This window comes from Paramisgurnus dabryanus, chromosome 4 (genome assembly GCF_030506205.2).
Source record: "Paramisgurnus dabryanus chromosome 4, PD_genome_1.1, whole genome shotgun sequence".
NCBI classification, from domain to species: Eukaryota; Metazoa; Chordata; class Actinopteri; order Cypriniformes; family Cobitidae; genus Paramisgurnus; species Paramisgurnus dabryanus.
This window is the reverse complement of record NC_133340.1, coordinates 3,748,620-3,771,967: the sequence shown is the minus strand read 5'-3', so window position 1 is coordinate 3,771,967 and position 23,348 is coordinate 3,748,620. Positions and strand designations below refer to the sequence as shown.

At 38.5% G+C, this 23,348-nt stretch overlaps 1 protein-coding gene across 2 annotated transcripts; it reads left to right on the top strand.

The window, feature by feature from the left end:
• Positions 1 to 461: 461 nt before the first annotated feature.
• Positions 462 to 23,155, top strand: LOC135746575 (eukaryotic translation initiation factor 5B-like). Of its 2 annotated transcripts, none has more exons than XM_065265181.2 (24): positions 462 to 590; positions 5,071 to 5,187; positions 5,282 to 5,369; positions 9,595 to 10,240; positions 10,335 to 10,546; positions 10,628 to 10,778; positions 12,934 to 13,026; positions 13,146 to 13,232; positions 13,474 to 13,548; positions 13,686 to 13,990; positions 14,078 to 14,185; positions 14,285 to 14,395; positions 14,473 to 14,540; positions 14,632 to 14,773; positions 15,829 to 15,960; positions 16,793 to 16,975; positions 17,207 to 17,368; positions 17,469 to 17,600; positions 17,731 to 17,862; positions 19,723 to 19,799; positions 19,891 to 20,055; positions 20,379 to 20,517; positions 20,592 to 20,753; positions 21,423 to 23,155. In XM_065265181.2, exons 1-24 carry the CDS (start codon positions 556 to 558, stop codon positions 21,528 to 21,530), a joined length of 3,630 nt encoding a protein of 1,209 aa, XP_065121253.1. In that variant the 5' UTR covers positions 462 to 555; the 3' UTR covers positions 21,531 to 23,155. The 2 variants fall into 2 exon arrangements, with proteins under 2 accessions (XP_065121253.1, XP_065121251.1); XM_065265179.2 differs by having other exon boundaries at positions 13,471 to 13,548; positions 21,423 to 23,154.
• The last annotated feature ends 193 nt before the right edge of the window (positions 23,156 to 23,348 follow it).

Genomic DNA, 23,348 nt, shown 5'->3' with positions numbered 1-23,348 from the left:
ACTTTAAAGAAACACTCATGCACAATTTGAGATCTTCATACTATTATTGTTATTATTACATTTATAATTATATTTTAATTAAATTAATACTAATTTATATCATGGTATTTTTTTATTTATTGAAAAATATAAAGAATATACATAAATTCAGGGAAATAGAAAATTATATCATGGTATTTAATTTCTGTAGAGCTCAGTGAAACGTGCTGCACTGTTGCGCATGCGCATTGTCGAAACGAGTTTAGCGCAGACTTGAAGCTCACATGGATGGCCTATGCTTTTATACATTTATTATATGTTCTTTATCGCTTCTTTGTTCGAAAAGAAGCGCATAATATACATTGTTGTTGAAAAAAAATGCATTACATTTTTTAAACGACATATTTCCTTTCTAAATTAACGTATAGTCTATCCAGATGCATTAGCAGTCTGCGCTAAGGCCGCAGTGCGTTATCATGTACCTCATAGTGCGCGTGCGCAACACAAGCACGACTAACTTGAAGCGCTAACACCGATTACACCGCACCACAACGAGGTTACAGCTATTCACGTACAATGGGGAAGAAGCAAAAAACCAAGGGAGATGACGGGTAAGCAAGGGAATCGGTGAATGCATTATATGGAATATGGCCGTTAAAAGCACAGCAACTGCGTTGTGTGTCATTTTTATTGGTGGGTTTCAGGAGATACACTGTTAGCACCTGGCTAGCCTCTGATGAGCATGAGTTCATGTGCTGCGGTAACTAGGCCCCTACCTTTATGCCGCTATACTGCTCATTTAATGGAGGATTATATGCTGTTTATTGATAGACTTGAGACTAAGCCGATAGAGTGTTTTATACTACGCAATGGGTCCAGGATTTCGTTTTCAAGGGAGACATTTGGAGATACTGCGAGCTCCATTGAGTCACACCAGCTGTGTGCGTCAGATTAGTTGTAGTTCACATCTGCTGTCATATCAGACACTGTCCAAGCACAGAAGACCCTGATATTAAAGGTCTGTGGCTTTTGTATGGGTATCTGATCTCTCATGGCCTGACAGTGCAACCTCATCCCTTTTTATTGTGCAGCCAGACTGTTCCTCTTTGTGTTCAGTAACATGTTCCTCAGTGACACTTGTTTTGTTTAAAAAAAAAGTGTCAGGGAAATATACAACAAGTTATATAAATGGTTAAGTTTACTCAGGCCTGTGACAGTCTTTCTCCTTTTAAGCACATACACCTGCTGGTACTTTACTACTACTACTACTACTACTACTAAGATGAATGGATGTTAAAATTGACTTTATGTATCAAACCTGGGGGTATGATGTTGAACTACTTATGGTTTAACATGAATTAGTGGTTGACTGATATGGGTTTAAATGGTCAATACCAATGCCGTTGTCAGCTATGAAGCAGATGTAACACAAGTTGTACAGAAATTATAATACTAATGTAATTACAGTAGATGAGTGACAGAGAAAAGTGGTATAACTGAAACATTTATTGTGCATAATATTTAAGAATTTTACCTTTTTAATATCTGAAAAAATTAACAACATTTGACACCTCATGGTACTGTTTAAATAAGACCTTGCTGCATGCCGAGTGTTATAACGTCACATGAAAAAGTGAATAATAATAATTAATAATTTGAATGTCAGTCAGCCATTGGCTTTATATCTGAGTGTCTTTTCAATAGGAACTAATTTAAGGAAAATAAAGATTTATGTGCTGATTAAAAAGATTTATTGGCCAATGCCAATAATAAATATCCAAATGTCATCCAATATATTGGCCATATTTCGGTCACTATAATTAATGATATATACACGTACGCATTGGAATATTTTGTTCGCCGAAATGGTATCGATTGTCAAAAAACTGAAAATAATGAATGCCAGTAAATTCATGAGTTTACATCCCGACTAGATAGCAGTGACCAGTGAGTGTTGCACGAGAAATGGCATGAGATTGTCATGCGCATCTCGTCAGTAAAGCTGATATGTCCAACAAAATTGCCCGATTGTCAGTGAACTACGGCTTTGTGTAGTAATTGCCGCTCCATTATCGCATGCAATTTATCATGTAGCCCTAATAACAGTCATCTTATCTCTAAACTTCAAAAGTAATTTAATAATATTGGGACACCCCTATGCGTGTTAGCTGCCTGTAATTGAGGATAAAAAAAAGTATTGTTCTGTCTCTTGCTTTGGTGTACAAATTTGCCCACGCGGACAGTAACAAAATGCATCGCATCACACCGTACCGCAACACATGTACAGTGATGCATACCATATCGGCAGATTCTTGCCGATACACAGCCCTAATGAATTTGATTCAAATTGTGAGTTAAGGTTCACTCATCTTTCCTGAAGAAGTCTTAAAAAATCCACTAGTCAAATATTAAGGTGACTTGTCTTGTACATTTTTAACATGAGTGGTTTATTTGTTTTGTTTAATAGGATTAAGCATGCTGTTTCTGTAGTAGGGATGCTCCGATCGATCGGCCGCAGATCAGTATCGGCCGATAATGGCATTAAATGACTCGAATCGGTACTACTCGCTAAAATTGCAGATCTCATTAAAAGCCGATCTTTCTGTTTATCTTACGGTTCCTGAATGCGGCTGCAGTAAGAGAGAGAGCATTTTTACGCAGTGCGAGCATTTTTACGTCCCGTTGCTCACGTGCGATGTGCAGATTTGGATTTCTCTCTTTGTCTTAACAGAGATATGTGTATTTACTATGAGGACGCACTCCGGTCCTAACAGCCAGACACATCTTCACATCCCCATCAAACAGCGTATACAACACATATCTATCACGGACAATTGCATCCTCATGCCGAAAGATTGTTATTTGCATGAGTTTGTCAGTTTAAAACTTATATTTTCCTAACAGCTGCTCTTGTCTGCGTACACCCAACACAGCTGTCTGTCATCAGTGCACGTGAACAGAGCGATCTCTCTTACGTCTTAAAGGTGCTCTAAGCGAATTGAAGCGTTTTAGACCATAAAACATTTTTTGTTACATACCGGAAACATCTCCTCACTATCTGCTTGCTGCCTGTCTCCTGATCAAACTGTAAAAAAACGCGATCTCTGTAGACAGCCCAGGCTTCACAAACGGCAATATCAACAAATGGCCAAACCTAGCCAGCACAACACAAAACAAAGTATTCCAGCCAATAAACGACAAGAAGGATTTGGGGGTGGGGGTTGGGCGCGTTCATGAAAGCACGGAAGGGAGGGGGAGGGGGAGGAGTTAGCTACGCTCTGTCTGTTTGAAAACAGTTCAAACATCAACAGGAAGTGACGTCGCACATTATTCGCTTAGAGCGCCTTTAAAGCTACAGTAACCTAATTCATCTCTGAATAAAATCACTCTCTGCTCTTCACTGGAAAAACTGTTGTATATGCATGTATATTTAATTTTAAAAAATATAGACTGTGAAGTGTTTTATTTTCATTACTTTACCATAAGCCTTTTTAAAGTAATATTAAGTTTCTCTTTGCAGAAGAAATATTTGTTGTACTAATTTATTTGATTCTTTATTAAAACAATAATATACCTTATTACTGCAATTAATATAACATCTGTGATATTACTATATATAGAAAAATTGTTACAGTTTACAATTTTCAACAGTTACAGTCATCAAAGCGTTTGCATATCAGATTGACGAATCGGCATTGGTATCGACCAGCCGCGAAGACAACAAATCGGTAATCGGTATCGGCTGCAAAAATCCTGATTGGAGCATCCCTATTCTGTAGTAATATTGAGGTCACTGGAGAAATTTGGGACAGGTTGTTCACCTGCTTTGACCCGTGCTGTTTTTTCTCTCTCTGAACTCAATTATAGCAGCTTGAATAGCTATATTTAGCAGGTTTGATGCTGGGCAGATCAGATTGTGTTTGTTTGCTGGTTTTCTGGTTCATTGGAGGTGGTTAAGTTGATCAGTTGTCAAGTTGTCTGTGTTAACCTTTTAGGAGTTTAGTTTCTTGAACACTGCTTGATTGGTTGCTGTGGAGTTTCAGTGATTTCTCAAAGATCTTGACTGATGAGTAGTATAGTAGTATAGTATTAAAATCACATTACAGTGCCCCCCCCCAAAGCTACTGTATATAAGATCCTAGTTAAAATATAGCTAGATCAAAGAATTGTGAAACTTCTGAAGTATTTTAGCATTAAGTACACATTCCTCCATCTCTCCAAGTCTTTCATCATCTGATCTGATCTATTTGCTGAGGGAAGCAAGCAGGTTTGTATGTGTTGAGGGCCCGGCCCTGTGACCAGCCCCTTGAATGGGTGTTTTTCCTTTTCTGATGCAACAGGCATGCAAGGAGGGTTTTAGGCTTCACTATATAAGCTGCACAAGTGTCTTTTCTCCTTATTGCTGTCTTTGATTCAACAGGTAAGCTTGATTGATATGTGATTTTATTCAGTCAATGTTGGAGTTTTAATGGATTATGGATAAGTTGATCACTTAGTTTGTCATTGTACACTCTAAAAAAAGATTAATCGTTAACTCCGCACTAGTCAAGAAAGTTGAAACGAATTGTAAATTCAAGTTGATTCAACTTAAAACAACAAGGGATTTTTATTTACAGTGTACTTCGCAGTTCGCACGTCATTTGTGTATAAGTAAAGTGAATAATGGACATCCTGTTGTTGTTGTCGTCCAATAGTGGCTCATTACTTGTCGATTCATTTCATGTTCTCTCTAAAGTTACGGTTTTGTAGGTGTGTTAGCTCACTTTCTATTTGTTTGGTTGGTTGTATGGTGTCCGTTTTGGTGCCTGAATCTTATTTGATTTCTTGTTGCTTGTAAAAACACCCTGTTTTTCTTGCATGTACGCATCATATGCATAAATTCCTTTTCATTAGTACGTACTACTATGTTGTATGTCGTATGCCTGTGGAGAATCTTTGAGCCAAATTACGGTATTAAATGAACGTATCGGTAAAATGTCATTGATTTCTAACCTACAGATCTGTTTTACTAATGCTGTGTAAGTCAACATCTAAAACAGAACTATTGTGTTATTTAAAATGTAAACATTTATCTGTGTCTGCTGTTAATAGTGCCAAAGACGACGCCGTTGACATTGACGCGCTTGCGGCTGAGATCGAGGGAGCGGGAGCGGCCAAGGAGCAGGGCAAAGCCAAGAACAAGAAGAAGAAAGGAAAGAAAGAGTTTAAGTAGGTCTTCAGCTCTCGACAAATAATCACATGAGCCTGAGATCTTCTCTCGCTGTAGAGCTTATAGTGTATTGACATTACATTTGCCTTGCAGTGAGGACGACATCCTTAAGGAACTAGAGGAGCTGTCATTGGAAACAGAGGGAGGAAAGTCTAAAGAAGCAGCAAAAGAAACAGCAAAGGTATTGATTAAATGTAACTTTACATCCTAATATAATTAATAGCTTTGTGAAAGATGATAAATGCTAGCAATAAATAAAAAATGCACTTTAGCTCATAACTCATCATCTCACACTCGTGGCGTGGTCTTTATTGGTGGATCATAACATGGGCAATAAATTCCAGGAGTGACTGCTTTTTATTTGGTTAACCCATTACAAACTAGCAGCTACCTAGTAACCAACTGAACACCCCAGCAACATCTCAGCAGCTAGTTCCTTTAGGCACAGATTTACATCGGCAACAATCCAATCTCGTGCATCTCCACTTTCATTGGCCTTTAACCCTCTGGGGTCTAAGGGGTTTTTAGGGCCCTGGGGAAGTTTTGACATGCACTGACATTTGTGCTTTTTTCAGTTGCTTAAAAACATATTAATGGCAAAAGTCTCATAACACTGTGTTCATCACAAACTGGGCTACAATATCATATAATCAACATGTATATACATGTTTGTATTTTTAAGAGAAAAATGTTTATGCGTGGTTTTTGAAAAAGCAAAATTTTTAAGTCACTGATATAACTCCACAAAACTCATTCTAAACATGTTTTCCCAAGACTTTTCAAAACAGGATCTAGTAGTCTAGAGTTTTTTCTTCAAAATGATGTGAAAATCATATGGCCTACTCAATCACATAAAGCAAGATATTGATTTACAATTTCTAAGACACTTTTGCTTGGGAAAGGCTGTATGCGTGGAGGCGGGAAAGCTCCTGAATAATCACTGATTGACAGCTGAGAGACAAAAGAGTTGAATAATGAGCCACATAATGAGCCTTGTGGGGATGTTCATCAGGAATGTAACTTTCTCTGTAGTAAAACCATGATAAGGTTTACTTTTCAATATAATGTAAATACACACACACATTATATATATTTCTATTGAAATATTTTCTATTAATTTCACAAGTATAAGTTACCTTTTAAAAACCATAGTAGCTTAATCATGGTAAAGATACTGTTTGGCCATCGTAAAATGAACACACTTCAACACAGGGTTAGTGTTTGGTTGGCCAGCGAGAGGTTTACTTTTGTGCAGTAAAAAGCTCAAAAGAACAACTGCCTATCGTTGTCTGGACTCTTATTTGTGTATTTGTAATCATTATAGTAGAAACACAACAAGGGACACGCGTGGTAAACTTATCAATGTTTGTTTACAGCCGCCGCCTCACGTGTTACCTCACGTGTTGATCATGAATGCAGTAAACGTGTGCACATGCGAGTGATCCTGTGTTTAATAAACTTGCTGTGCGGAGATATGCGCTTAGACGCAACTAAATAAGGATTGTACTGTTTGCAATCGCGTATTTTATAAGAATACCAAAAAGCGCGTTGAGTTTCCTGACTCGCGTGTTTGTGTATTTGCGTTCCAATTGCGTGAACTGTTTGATGGAAGAACAAAGAAAACACTCGCGTCTGGAGATACTGACACACATACGCAAGGAAATAAGGATTTAGATGTCATGTTTGGTGCAATCGGATGGAACAACAAGGAATGGAGAGACTGGATTGTGGATTGCATATCCATTGACTGCAGGAGGCAGGAGTCATGCTAGGGCTGCACGATTACAGGAAAAATTATGATCACGATTGTTTTGCTCAAACTTTTGATCACGATTAAAACTACGATCATTCTTTTAGTGAAGAACTTCTATTTACTTCAGTATTTGTATTACACTTTACAGCCATTTATATAATATTATATACATTTTATAGGCCTATATTATAAAATATTTTATTGTTTTGTAATATCCACAGCTCCCATTCTCTTAGATCTTTTTAAAACATTTAAAATAATTCCGCAAAATTCCGCATAGATTTTGGGAAAGAAATCCGCAGAAATAACAAAAATAACTCCTTACACAGATTCCTTACAGCTGTACGACCATTGCAGCAATTAAAGCAGTTCAGTTTTAACTGGCAAAATTATAAAATATCTTTTATTTATTTTAGAGCCTTTTTTGTTTGTTAAATTAAGGTTTTTAATAATGACCAAGCGGATAGCGGCCGACAGCTAACGTCATGTTGACGACTTGTTTGATCAAATCAACAATTCACTTGCCTACAATAACGTCTATATAATATATATATATATATTCAGCATATAACAATGTTAGTTTAAATGTTTATTATCAACACACTATTTTTTAAAAAGCGGAGGGGGCTGCTCTGTTGCTCGCAGTCGCGGCGGGGTGCAGAAAAATAATTAATCAAAACAAAACGAAATAAACATGCAGGTTGCCTTACCTTACACATTCGCTATGCATCAATTAAAATTCAAGGCTTTACACCGCATTTTTTAACATGACTACCGAAAGAAGTCTTTTATAGATTATGCACAGTATTTAAAGGGGACAGAGAATGAAAAACCATTTTTACCTTGTCTTTGTTGAATAATGGTAGTCTACCCGCATTCACAAACATACAAAAAGTGCTAGACATGCTAAACATCTCAGTCTCATAGAAATTCCTCTTTTAGAAATGTCAGCCAGAAAACAGCCCAATCTGAAAAACTGATGCTTATGACATCACAGGCATCTAACTGCCCTTCCACTTTAAAATAATTGGCTACATTTTTTGAGTGGCAGCAAAGTCAGCCAATCAGTAATGAGATTGCAAGTTAAGCCAGTAGGGGGAGCCAAATAGGTGCAAAACCACTTGTTTAAAATCCCCCACCCTAATAGAGCTATCTGAGAGAGGTTTTTAGGAAGCTTCTAAGGTATTACAGACCCAAACAAAAACGTTTTTGTCTACATGTCACATCACAGAACAAGGATAAATACCCCGCTCAACCATTCTATGTCACCTTTAAGGTTTTTATTCAGTTCTCCATATTCCCCGATGCGCTGAAGATCCTGCTGAAGAGACGCTAAACACCGTTGCAACAGGTGCATTCTAAATGTGAGAAGTGGACTCGTGCGATAGGTTAAACGTCTTTCTTTTATAATTTATCAATGTCTCAATGTTTCTTTTAATTAAATTATTATATATAAAGGTGGAGAAGCCTAAAAAATCCAGAGGCCTGGCCGCATATCAACTGTGATGTTAAAATTTGAATAAAAAATGCCTATGATATGCCTTTTATGTGGCAATATATTTTTTTTAAACCCCTTGCTGCTAAAGGTGCTTATTGGACACATATCCTTGGCTACCTTACATGATACGCGATCCGTTATTGTTGTCTGTGTCGTGGATGGTCGGGGATTTTTATGGTTGCGGCTTATGTCTTCAGCTTTTGAAACTCTTGATATTTCACGTTTGGACGGAACAAGAGCACAGTTTGCACAAGTCTCGTGACTTACCTGATCAACATCACTTTCCTCAAATCCGAAATATCCAAACAATGGAGTAAGCCTATATGACCCTTTTTGGGAATTAAACATACATATTTCTGCACTTTCTTCTTGTTGCTCTGCCATTATGTTCGAATGACTGTAAATCTCGTGATGCTAACGTATTCTACCTTAACACAGACTGCACTTGCAAAGAAACACTCCGTTTACTCTGACTCCGCCCATAACAAACACTTTGCTTGATTCTAGACGTGTGTTTTGTGCTTGGTCTTTGCACATTAATCGCGACGATTGTCATAAATTAATCGTGGGGCACGCATATCGTTATCATGATAAAAATACGATTAATCGTGCAGCCCTAAGTCATGCATATGAATGTTTCTGCTCGTTCACTTCAATGGCGCGGGGGTGTGGCGATCTCATCTCAATAGAGATAATGAGGTAACTGGCGAAATACGGTACTTCTCCTCCTTCTCATACAGTTTACACCGAATGACAATATCTGTTTTCAATATCACTTACATCATTTAAAAGGAGACATTCCAAGCATTATGTAGACATTTATCTTTTGTTTCTACGACAAGTATTCGTTAAGTTACAGTTTATTTTTCTGACGCGTTTCTGAAAGGACTTCACTGAGGGAGAGAGAACAGAACGTGCATCATGTTTATTTTCTTAATTTTGCGAAAAGCACAACATTCTGTTTTTATTGGGAGTGGACAGAAAAAAAACTAGACACTTTAACGTTTTAAATGATGTATAAATCATATCTGTATGTCAAAAATCCGCAGAGTAATTTAAGTCTCTTTGCGGAGTGATTGAAAAATAAAGAGTTTGCGGCGCCCGCGCCACCGTCGACCCCAGAGTGTTAATGACTTTGCATGCTTTTTGTCTTAGGGATCCGATTCAGTCGAGGATGCTGAGCCTGAGCCCGTCCTGACCAAAGCAGACAAGAAAAAGGCCAAGAAAGGGAAAAAGGCTAACCTGGATGAGGATGAGGAGGGTAATGAAGATCAGAATCAAAACAACATGGAGAACGACCACAGGACGCAAGACAAAAAGACAATGGCGACTACCGATCCTCAAGGCCCTGCTTCTGACTCTGAGGACGAAGGCTCTCGGTCACGGCAGAAACCCAAAAACAAAAAGAAAGGGGGCCGAAAGGGCGCATCCGACTCGGAGGATAACGATGAAGATGGCGTTGCGAAAAAGGCCAGCGGAGGGGCGGACAACAAAGATGAATCGGACGATGATTCTCAAGCTGCGCGCAAAAAGAAGAAGGGAAAACCCAAAGCCAAACCAGACAGCGAGGATGAGGAGGAAGACTCGTCCTTTAAGATGAAGACGGCGGCGCAGAAGAAAGCGGAGAAAAAAGAGAGAGACAGGAAGAAGAAAGAGGAGGAGAGGGCCAAGCTGAAGGCCAAGAAGGAGAAAGAGGAAGAGGCTGCCAAAAAGGATCCAGGGAACCAAGCTTTAACAGAGAGCAAGAAATTAGAGGTGACGGCGTCTGTGGAACAGGATACAGCTGATGTCCAGGAAGAAGGTGAGTACATTTGGCACCTCATGGTGAGGTTGCTGAATATTTTGAACATTTAAACTAGTGTTGACCTGTGTCAAAATTCAATTTCTCTCTACAGAGGAAGCCGAGGGTGACAAGAAGAAAAAAGACAAGAAGAAAAAGAAAGGAGAGAAAGAGAAAGAGGAGAAGAAAAAGGGGCCTAGCAAAGCAGCGGTGAGCGCCATGCGGGAGGCTCTGGCCAAAATGAAGGAGGAGGAGGAACGAGCCAAACGGGAAGAGGAGGAGAGACAGAGGCGACTGGAGGAACTGGAGGCCCAGAGGCTGGAGCAGGTCAGATGATGGAGAGCGTCTCTGTTTTTCAGGTTATTAGAGGTTTTTTCGGTGCCCTCATATTTTTAAACGTGTCTACAGGAGCGTCTGGAGGCTGAGAGGAAAGAGAAGAAAAAACAGAAGGATAAAGAACGAAAAGAGAGGCTGAAGAAGGAAGGAAAATTGCTAACAAAGGCTCAGAAAGAAGCTCGAGCCAGAGCAGAAGCCACGCTGCGAGCACTGCAAGCTCAGGGTGAGAACAACACTCATGATAGTTTAGTTTAAAGGGACACTCGTGACCTTTTAAGCACACATGCTAAACTGTTTGCTTTAAATGCTTATATCTTCTGTATGCAAGTGTTGATTCGTACCAGAATGCTTTTTTGCATAGTTGTGTTTCACACATGAAAACGTCTCTGGTTACGTATGTAACTGTTGTTCCCTGAGAAGGGAACGAGACGCTGCGTCTCCCTTCCCATACTTCCTGCGTCCCTGTAACGCCATCTTTGTCGTTAAGCCTCACCATTGGTTCTATTTGATATACACATTCAAACGCACTTACCCCTGTAGGCGTCCCCAAAGTGTCACCACAGTAACGCAACGCGAGTTTTCTGGAAAGGGAACTGTAACAATGTATCTCAAAAGGTAACACGATGTAACCTTGCTCTCACTTGAAATGTGTCCCCACATTTAGTCCTTGAATTTGAGGGTATTGGACCTGGAAAGTCCTTGAAAGGTCCTTGAATTTGAAGTTAACTAAGGTGTGGGAACCCTGAACATGGCTGCAGGGGGCGCAATGATATTATGCAGCAGCCGAAAATCGTCCCCTTAGTAACTTTCAATGGCAGGGGACTATTTTCGGGCACTGCATAATATCATGAGCTCACAGCAGATGTTTCATTTTTGCAAGTTTGGGGGAGGGTTAGAAATACAACTTTATGAACTGAAGGATCACGTATTGAGGGGTTCTTGGATTCCAGAGACACCAGCAGGTTTAAAAGTTCAGTATTTTAGACTTAAAGCCCTGTTTTCAGATTGTTTATGATGAAATAGAACGGTTTTGACTGAAATTTCGACACATGATGCTGGCCCGAGAATTTTCGTGTGTTTCTTGTATCACCTCCCACCTCTATAATGGCTTTATAGGTGCACAGGAACAATCCTTCCTAAAATGCATTAAACTTTCGTTTACAAAGACGTGAAACTTACCGAGTGGTCAGGGGTGTTCACTGATATGCTCACACAAAAATCGCTGCAAAAGACGCATTCCAACAGGTTTTATCGTAGTTTTATCCAACTCCATTGACTTGTATTAGTTGTGCTGTGAGGTACGGTATTACTCCGCGCCGGGAACGTTGTTTCTAATATTGCAATTGGCAAAGCCGGATTATCGCCACCACCTGGGGTGGAGTATTTATTATTCAAGCTCTCAAGATTTGTGTGTAAGCTTATCAGTGAGCACCCCTGACCACTCGGTGAGTTTCACGTCTTTGTAAATGAAAGTTTAATGCATTTTAGGAAGGATTGTTCCAGTGCACCTATAAACCATTGTAGAGGTGGGAGGTGAAAAACAAACACCCGAAAATTCTCGGGGCAGCCGCATATGTTGAAATTTCAGTCAAAATCGTTCTATTTCATCATAAACAATCTGAAAACAGGGCTTTAAGTGTAAAATACCGAACTTGTCCTTTAAATGCATGTTTGCTTCTTAACTGTGGCTTTTTATTGCTTCCTTGTCCTAATATTTTCCAAAAAAAAGATTTTATAAAGCCTTTATATAGTCAAATATTTCTGTACTGTGATTCACTCATGAATCTTATAGTAGTTCAATGATTTCAGTTCCACCAAATATAAATTGTTATAGGAAATCATTTGCTTTTTAAGATAATGCACACTATTCTTTAGAAAGATCTTTTTTCAAACCCATATTGCATGAGAACTACAACTTGCTTAATAACTTGGAACAGCAGATTTGGCATTTTTTTCAAATTATTAAAGTATCTTTTGACATTTTTATTTCATTTAAATAGAACAAAATCCACACTGTCATATAACTGTTGAGGATAAAATAAAATGTGTAAACTTACTCACTGTATTGGAAAAATAAACAAAAATGGCATGTGCATAATAATTTGGAATGCGGTGTAATGTGTGTGGCAGATTATTGTTTAAAATGCCCCACAAGTGTGCATTTCTCATATGTAACTCGTGACCTTTAGTGTGAGAATTTGTGGTTTATATATGTATATGTAGACGTACACGTACACATAATATATATATATATATATATATATATATTAGTAAAAATGTAAATTATTTGGCTTTGTTGTGCCAAGAATACATTTTTCAAGCTTTTTACCTTTTAGTTTTTGTCATCATGGATATCTAATATATTGTTTTCTTCCCAGGTGTTGAAGTGCCATCCAAAGATGCAATGCCAAAGAAGAAGCCCGTTTACTCCGATAGGAGAAAAAAGAAGGCAACAGCACAAACCCCCGAAGGTTAGAAATGTCTTAAATTCTTTCTGTTGTACTGAACTTTGTTTATTGTTTGTGATCTACATGATTAAATCATTTTAATTCATTGCATGAGATCTCAACATGCTGTTTGTTTCTATTAGAAACTTCAGAGGTGACATCACCCCTGCCAGAGACACCTCAGCCAATCACAGCAGAGATGGAAGTGGACCAACCTAAAATGGAGCCAGGTAATGACTAATCACTGCTGAATTTACACAGAGATGTACAGTTAAGGTTTGCACAAACTTAAAATTGTGTCTGATGCTAAATCTTTAGGATTATCTTACTTAAAAGTGTTGCTAATAAAGTTACCTGTTCATGAATTACCAGATTTAGACATGCCTCCCTTTTTAAAATCCTGACATTACTTGAAAACCATGTACAGTACGTATAAATAAAAAAAATCTTGTTTGTTTCTCATCTTAGCAGTGAAGGAGCCAAAGGAGGAGAAGGAGGCAGCTGATTTGGACGACTGGGAGGCGATGGCCAGTGATGAGGAAAAAGGTCCATTAACTGTCCAGATAATACTGAGCAATAGTCTAGCTTATGATAATAACTCAGGAAAGAACTAGATGGTGTAAATAAAAATGTCCTAGTTTATCAGAGCGGCTGAATAATCAGACGTTTACTTTCTGTCACAGCGATGAAGAAGGTTCACATTGAGGTTAAAGAAACCACAACTGCTCCTCAGAAACCTGCTGAAGATCAAGAGAACGGCAGTGAGGAAGAGGATGATGAAGAAGAGGAGAATGAAGATGATGAGGAAGACGATGAAGGTGATGATGAAAGCGAAGATGATGAGGAGGAGGAGAAAGAGAGCGGTAACAAGACGACACCGAACAAAGCAAGAAAAGAGCCGAGCTCAGAGTCGAGCAGCGACAGCGATTCAGATGACGATCGAACTAAAGAAGAGCGCCTTTACGACAAGGCCAAAAGACGCATAGAGGTACACAGACACTTAGCATTAGGCGTTTATTTTCCCTAGCAGTATACCAAAAAAACACTGCAATGGCTTGATTTGTTTTGTATTTAGAAACGAAGGCAGGAGAACCTAAAGAACATTAACTTGGACAAGCTCCGATCTCCTGTAGTTTGTGTACTGGGCCATGTGGACACAGGAAAAACTAAAATCCTGGATAAGGTATGAAAAGTACTACTGTAGACTGCAGGACCTACATTTCCAGATCAGATTTGTTGAGGGGTGTTCATATTAAATGTTTTTTTCTGCTCTACCCATCAGCTGAGGCACACACACGTCCAAGATGGTGAGGCTGGTGGTATCACACAGCAGATTGGAGCCACTAACGTTCCACTGGAAACTATAATGGAACAAACCAAGATGGTTAAAAACGTAAGTGTAACCTTTAACACAAGACCTTATTTTTTTATATTCTTTAAAGGTTATTTATAAATGTGTGTTTATGTCAGTTTGATAAGGAGAACGTGAAGATTCCTGGAATGCTCATTATTGACACTCCCGGACACGAGTCCTTCAGGTACGAACCAAACTTGCATGAATGAAACGTGAACTTTTAGCATACCGGTGCATTTTTAATGTTGTGTGTCTACTGCCGTTCTCCATTTCAGTAACTTGAGGAACAGAGGAAGTTCTCTGTGTGACATTGCCATCCTGGTTGTGGACATCATGCATGGTCTAGAGCCACAGACGTTGGAGTCCATCAATCTGCTGAAGGAGAAGAAATGTCCTTTTATTGTAGCCCTTAACAAGGTACATTTTTATATGTTCATTTAGTGAAAACTTATCCAAAGTGACCTACATTTAAGATTTTTCTTTAAAGGGGTCATATAATGAGATTTTTTTTAAAAATGTAAAATAAGTCTTTAGTGTCCCCAGGGTGCGGTTGTGAAGTTTTTGCTCAAAAAACCCCACAGATAATTTATTATAGCATGTTAAAATTGCCACTTTGTAGGCCTGAGCAAAATTGTGCTGTTTTTGGGTGTGTCCTTTAAAATGCAAATGAGCTGATGAAATGCAAACACTGATCCCAATGATGGTGGTTTGTTGCAATTGAAACTCGATTGTGCTGTCAATTATTTTTGTTCTCTTTCTCTGCACTAAATGGTAGTGCTGTGGTTGGATAGTGCAGATTAAGGGGTGATATTATAATTGGCCTTGCTACCTACATCACAAAACAGGCGAAATCTGAACGACCTAATTTTTCACATGCTTTCACAGAATTGATTACCAAAACTTTACTGGGGTGATCTTTTTTTTTTTTTTTTAGTTTTCTAGGTTTATTGAAGCACTGGGGACCCAATTATAGCACTTATACATGGCAAAAGTCAGATTTACACCCTATGACCCCTTTAAAGGGATAGTTCACCCAAAAATGTAAACTCACTATAATTTTTCCTACAATGCAAGTCAATGGGGCTTCTGATCGATTTTAGTGTTCATCAAAATAAAGGTATGTAATAACACGAGAGTAAATAAATCAACATTACATCGATTAAATTTTTGGGTGAACTATTCACCATACAAAGCTACCAGATATTGAATTCTGCAGTAGTAAGTAGGGTTAAGCAATATTTGTGCAAAAGTACGGGTGCAAATAAAAAAAAATGAATTATTAAAAAGATTTTGCAAATGCAGCAGAAAATTTTGCTGTTTGTTGCCAGTAACTATTACAATCTGTCTGCGTTCAAAATAATGTATGATACAAGACCTCAAACTTGCCTTGATGATTTAACATGGTCAACACTAAATATAAGTGATAACAACAAATATATATGTAGTGATTTCTTTATATGCATCTATCTCAGATTGATCGTCTGTATGACTGGAAGAAAGGTCCGGAAACAGACGTGGTGACCACCCTAAAGAAACAGAAGAAGAACACCAAGGATGAGTTTGATGAGAGGGCCAAATCCATCATCGTTGAGTTTGCTCAGCAGGTCTGTCGGCTTAACTTTTTCCTGCCTTAGTAAATGTTTGCACAGTCCTTTTAAAGGAAAACACCACCGTTTTTTAATATTTTACTATGTTCTTACCTCAACTTAAATGAGTTAATACATCCTTATCTTTTTTTAATGCGTGCACTTTTAGTCTTTGTACAGCGCTTCGTGAACGTGTTAGCATTTAGCCAAGCCCCATTCATTCCTATGGCTCCAAACAAAAGTTTTATTTTGTGCCACCATACTTACTCGTATAACTCCTCATGTAACAGTCTTTAAATAGGGAAGACATGGAAGTGTTTGGTGGCTTCTAAATTCATTTCTGTTTGGATCCTAAGGAATGAATGGGGCTAGGCTAAATGCTAACACATTCACGACGCGTTGTACAAAGATTAAGTGCACGCATTGAAAAAAGATAGGTTTGTATTAATTTGTCTAAGTTGAGGTAAGAACATAGTCAAATATTGAAAAACTGTGGTGTTTTCCTTTAAGGAAGTCGTGTCACTCCACTGCCATATTTGCAACACCTCCCAGGTCTTCTTAGGATGCATTTTCCGTGTATTTTCCGTAATCTCTTTGTGAAAAGGGCTATTGAGATGTTCTTTTAGGGGAGGTTAACCTTAATCTTATCCTGGCTAGAAAGCAGACTCAAAAGTGAGTGTTATGCTCAACAGTCCTGAAATATATAATTATTTTTCACCATCCATTTCCTAATAGATTTAAAGTCTTAGCCTACATTTTTATAAAAGTTGCATTGTGTGGTTTCCTGTTGACTTAAACACATTTAAACGTCATTTTGTATACAACTATACCGTTTTTTTTTTACCCACAGGGTCTCAACGCCGCCTTGTTTTATGAGAATAAAGATCCACGTACGTTTGTGTCCCTGGTTCCCACTTCAGCCCACTCGGGTGATGGGATGGGGAACCTCATTGCCCTGCTGGTTGAGCTTACTCAGACTATGCTGGCCCGCAGATTGGCCCATTGTGATGAACTTCGGGCCCAGGTCATGGAGGTAAGCGGTCAAAGGTCAAGCTTTCATATGTAGTCTATTAGAACCAGCAAAGATCCTTTAACAATGTCAGCATTTTGGGTTTTTGCAACAAATAATAATGTTTTTTTCCACTGTTGTCCTGCTTGGAATATTGAATAGCAATTGTTTGTACAAACGTTTAGGTTTACATAGGAAAGTTTAGTCTGTCATACTTGTTAATATTGCCTCTGCTGTCCACCTGCTTTATCTCAGGTCAAAGCTCTACCCGGCATGGGCACGACGATAGATGTCATATTGATCAACGGCTGTCTGCGGGAAGGGGAGACTATTCTAGTTCCCGGTGTGGATGGACCAATCGTCACTCAGATCAGAGGGTTGCTCCTCCCACCACCACTCAAAGAGCTCAGAGTGAAGGTCACATGCACTCTTTTTTTAAGGGATTAAAGTGATATGTTTTGTTTGAAAAAAATTATCTTACAAAATAAAGTTTGATGTGTTTTTGTTCCATTTACAGAATCAGTACGAAAAGCATAAGGAGGTGTCTACGGCTCAGGGAGTTAAGATCCTGGGGAAAGATCTGGAGAAAACATTGGCAGGTCTGCCCCTCCTCGTTGCCCATAAAGAAGATGAAATACCAGTGCTGAGGGTATCCTGACCTTTACAAACTTATCACAGTCCATCATATTTATTATTATAAGTTAGCACATTAATATCACAAAACAGGCTGTCATAGCTGATGACCTTTCTTGGTGTTGTTTTGGATGATGTGTGTGTAGGACGAGTTAATCCGCGAGCTGAAGCAGACTCTGAACTCCATCAAGCTGGAGGAGAAGGGTGTGTACGTGCAGGCATCCACCCTCGGTTCCTTGGAGGCTCTGCTGGAGTTTTTGCGTTCATCTAAAGTGCCTGTAAGCTCTTAGTAATCTCATACAAACTCATTAAACTCACATTAATGCTTAAAGGTGCAGTGTGTAACTTTTAGGTGGATAGAAATGCAATATAATATACATATCTATATTTGAAGAGCTCTTTTCCAAAACGCTATAAATCCATTTCAATAGTTTTCAGAAAAAGTACATGTTTTACCTAGACCTACACATTTTGTGAATATTCAATTTATACTGTTAAAATGTTTTTTTTGCTCAATCTGAACATGTTGAATAATGATTATTAAATCAAACAACAATATTGTTGATTATAAATTCAAAGTTAATTTAATTTTTTTTCAAAACGCTATAAATCCATATATTTTTTCCATAAATGTATGTTTTTTCTTTAAAAAACAAAAAAAAAACAAATAAGAGAATATGCAACATATACCCAGGGACTCTTCATTCTATAAATGAATAAGTAAATTATTCATATTGTGATATACATTGGAGCCAGTTTGAAATAAACAGAATTACACATAACTAACTTGCTATTACTTCCTCCACCATTTCAGTTTTCTCCTTAGCAGGGCATTAGGAACCCCTTTTGCTTAATATTTCACCTTTCTCTCTTTCTCTCTCTCTCTCTCTCTCTCTTTCTCTCTCTCTCTCTCTCTTTCTCTCTCTCTCTCTCTCTCTCTCTCTCTCTCTCTCTCTCTCTCTCCTGCTCTCTCTCTCTCTCGTCTACACACAGCGAGCTCCCATTGATCTGCTCTCAATGACATACCATGTAACAACACGCTCATAATGTCCAATCCAAAAAGCACAACTTTACAGATGTCCCTGCATTGTTCACTACCCACATTTTGTACTTTTGCACGACATTGGTCAATGTATCAAACGCAGGTCTGTCTATCAGCAGGCTATCGAGCTATTCAGTACTTTTCATGTTACGTTAGCAGGCTTCTTCACAGGAAAAAAACTTTATCGCGAACGTACAAAACGGTATTAAACGAGCCAGTTCTGAAACGAAAGTTGTACATACCAAACACTTTGATGAAGATCGCCTTGCAAACGGGTACCTTCTCCGGGTGATGTATTAACATGACATTAATCCTCATTTTGAGTAATGAATGAACATAAACAAACATCTGTTCAGAGCGCCGCCATTGGATTGCGTCGAACGCTCATCGAGTTCTGATTGGTCGAGAGGATAAATCGCGTTTAGGCTAAAAATAGGCTCGGCGCTTATCGCGTTTTGGAAAAGAACAGCATCTTGTACCTACATTTTAACAAGGAAATGTAATAATTTGACATAAAACATTCATGGAGCAGTGAATAGGTTCAGTACACAGCCAAATGACATGACAAACTCATTTTTTTTTAAAATGGCGTTTATCGCGTTTTGGAAAAGAGCTCTTCATTTTCAGTGGTGTATAAAGACCTTACTTAATGATCTGTTAAGCTTTCATTACCTTAGAATGAGACATTTTTATTTACGTACACCGTGGGTCCCCTTACATGGAAGTCGCCATTTTGTGTTACCATGTTTCTACAGTAGCCCTAAACAGACAAACCGCTCTACAGAGCATGTTTCGTCACTACGTGGTCTCAGACGACGACATGTTTGTCCTGTGGTGGCTACTGTAGCTTCTCTGTTTCTAGAAAGGGAGGGGTGAGCTGTAGACTGAGCCGTTGGTTGCAATTCACAATCTCACCACTAGATGCTGCTCAAATTTACACACTGCACCTTTAAACATATAGGAGTAATTCAACTTAGTACCAGGAGCTCATGGATAACATGCTATAAAACTCCATGCTTGGTTAGGCTCTTTAAGAAGCACGTCATGCTGTCGTTGGTCTCTTTTTGTTGTTTACTGTACTGTTCTGTTTTTTCAGTACGCTGGCATCAACATTGGTCCTGTCCACAAGAAAGATGTCATGAAAGCGTCCACTATGCTGGAGCACGATCCACAGTATGTTTGTTTTTGTGTTTTGACTGATGAACCAAGTGTCATTATATAGGACTGTGTCATCTTTCTAAGCTTGTTATCTGTCTTCCTATAGGTATGCAGTGATCCTGGCGTTCGATGTAAAAATAGAGAGAGATTCTCAGGAGATGGCTGACAGTGTCGGTGTGCGCATTTTCAGCGCCGAGATCATCTACCATCTGTTTGACGCCTTCACAAAGTACAGAGAAGACTACAAGAAACAGAAGCAAGATGAATTCAAGTGTGTTTTTTTACATGGATATACATTTTGCATAGTTTTATTATGTGGTTTATCAATGCCATCAGAGTATTATTTTGTTAATTACGAATTTACTTTTTAAAACTGATCTTATACAATACTGATTTTGGCGGTAACTCATTTTTTTTATTATTCCGTTTATCGCGTTTTGGAACCAAACTCTTTATTTGATAAACATATATAACAAGCATTTGGTTAATATCATGTATTTTTTGACAAAGGTGGCGTTTAGCAGCTTTTGCATCTTAAGCTCTTCATGTGTAGTCCTATACTTGTATGTGAAATTCTGACTCTCTCTCCGTCAGGCACATAGCCGTGTTCCCATGTAAGCTGCGTATTTTGCCCCAGTTCATCTTTAACTCCAGAGATCCCATTGTCATGGGCATCAATGTGGATGCTGGAGTACTAAGAACAGGCACTCCACTGTGTGTACCCAGCAAAGGGGTAAGATGATTGAATTTACCCAATCACTTGAAAAGACCACGTTGTAGAGTTTTCTAAAATGTTTTCTTTCTTAGTTTGTAGATATTGGAATAGTGACCAGCATTGAAATAAATCACAAGTCTGTCGAGAGCGCCAAGAAAGGACAGGAGATCTGCGTGAAAATAGAGCCAATTCCTGGAGAAGCACCCAAGATGTACGGCCGACACTTTGAAGCTACCGATATCATCGTGAGCAAGGTATGAAGCTTGACACTTAAGGATGATTTATAGTCGTGCGTAGGTCCTACGGCCGCAGCAGCGACGGCGTAGGTTCCGTGTCGGTTTTCATTTATACTTTTGCTTCATCATCCGCGTCGACATACAAACACACGCGCGACCGCTGGTAGGCAGTATCCACGCGTGTAACCACAGTAGCAGCACAAACGTGAAAGAAGAAGCAGCTTAGCAAGTTAACCCACAAACGAAGAAGAAACAGCAACTTGTTGTGTATAATTTGAGAAGACCAGCAATGATGGAAGTAAATAAACAGCGACTTTTGATGCAGTTTGAGTTAAATCACTCCTCAACTTGGCTCATCTTTGTTTTCACCGTCACAAACGGAAATACCTATGACGCAGTTTTTTTTAACCTGACGGGAGGGGTTCTGGTGGACCAATCACAGCACTTGCGGTCCGTGTAGATCTGACGCGCTGTTATATTTTTTGTGAGGTCCGCGTCAGGCTACACAGAGCTACGCAGTTACGGCGTAGAACCTACGCACGAATATAAATCGCTCTTTACTTACAAAGCGACTTGCAGTACATTAAAAGGATATGATTTATTGGTCATGTGACTTTGGCATTGTTAGCGCCAAAAGCACTTTGCATGCTTCCTCTTATAAAACTATCATCTTTTTATTTTTTGCAGATCAACCGTCAGTCAATCGACGCTCTGAAGAACTGGTTCAGAGATGAGATGCAGAAATCAGACTGGCAATTAATCATGGAACTAAAGAAAACATTTGAAATCATCTGAACGCAGCGGCGACAGATACTGATATCAGATCTCAAATGACCCCCCCACGCACATACAAACACTATACGCCACACTCTCCTGAAGATCACCTTTGATCGTGGAGTCATCAGTGTTGCTCATACATCTCAAGACCATTTTACAGACAGACACAACCTTGTGCAATCCTGTATCGAGGACTGTTTTTCGTGTGCGTCCAGGGGTGAATACTCAACTCCGCCCCCTTTTCCCCTTCAACTCTTATTTTGAGTGAGGGAGTGTTGGTGGAGATAAAAAGAGAAAAAAGTGAAAAAAAGAAAAAAAAATGTTTTTCTGTGAGAAACTGAATACTTATTCCACTGTTTTAAACAGTGACAAATGTTAGAAAATCCTAGACAACCTTTACAACTATTCCAAACGTGCCTGTTCGTTCTTTCTGATCAGTCAAGTTTTTTCATTTCATCAATTCAACCCGTAAGATTAGATGAACTTCTGATTTGGGTCTAAAGTCTGGTCTTCGATTTAAGCTTTGGTTTAAATCTAAGGGTACGAAGTGCCGCCAGTGTGCGATACACATGACTGCTCAGATGCTGAGATTTTAGATTATTACCTTGTCAGTATTTCATATGCCTTTTTTCTTTTTTTAAGTAGACCCAACCTTATCCTCTCAGCCAGACTCTCTTTCTCAAGTTTCTTTGTGCCCTTCACCCAGAGTTAGAAGTCATTCTTGACTCTTTTCAATCTGAAATGTCAAAGAAATTGGTAAATGAAAATCAATATAAAATAAAGAGATGGGCTATTTATAAACGCTGTTCTGAAAGGTTTTTATTTAAATTTTGGTAATAATATAAAACGCTTGGGTGAATCCATAGGGTGAATCATATAGAACATTTTTGGATCATTTGTGCATTATCATTACGTAGTTAAAATTTTTGGGAAAACACACTTAAAGGAATAGCTCACCCAAAAATGAAAATTCTGTCCCTCATATTGTTTCAAACCTGTAAAAATGTCTTTGTTCTGCTAAACACAATTGACGACTTCAAAACGGTTTGATTATAAACACTGCGAAAAAATATCTTTGTGTTCAGCAGAACAAAGAAATGTTATACAGGTTTGGAAGAAAATTTTAATTTTGGGGGTAAACTATCTCTTTAATAGCAAAAATGTGTAATGGTCTCAGAATGGGACCATTTATTAATGCAGAATATATACTTTTATTGTTATAGGCTGAAATATCACTCAGACATGTCTTTACTTCCCTGGTTCTATTAAATAAGATCTACAGCAATGTTTTACACATGTCCTTCATGCTTTTCAAGGCAGAGATTAAACTTTCCTCTGGAAAAATGGTTTGGGAACATGGTTTTTATGTTCATTTTGAAAGTAGCAGTAATAAATCACTGGTTATGAAATTTAAAGTTCTTGTTCTTAAAGAAAGTTAAAATATATACAGTCCCTTTTGACTAAACATTTATTTTATTTCTGGCTTTTGACTTAAAAACTTAAGTTACTTATTGTCATTTTATAACTTTGTCTAAAAAAACTGATCAACATCTGTAACAAATAATGCACAGCCAACTGGTCATTATTATAAAAAGCTTTTGGCCAAATTTGCTTCTCAGAAAATATACTTTGTTTATCTCATAAAAATCATATATAGGTTTGGGAAAGCATGATGGTGACCGAGTTAACATTTTTTAGTGTGACCTTCATTAATAGCTCGTGTGGCATGGAAATCCGACAGGGGTCGCTAGATACCAACATAAAAACATGCTGTATTTACTCGGGTTAACTGTAATATATTGTATACTTTGTTGATGTAAACTACAGTATTTCGTA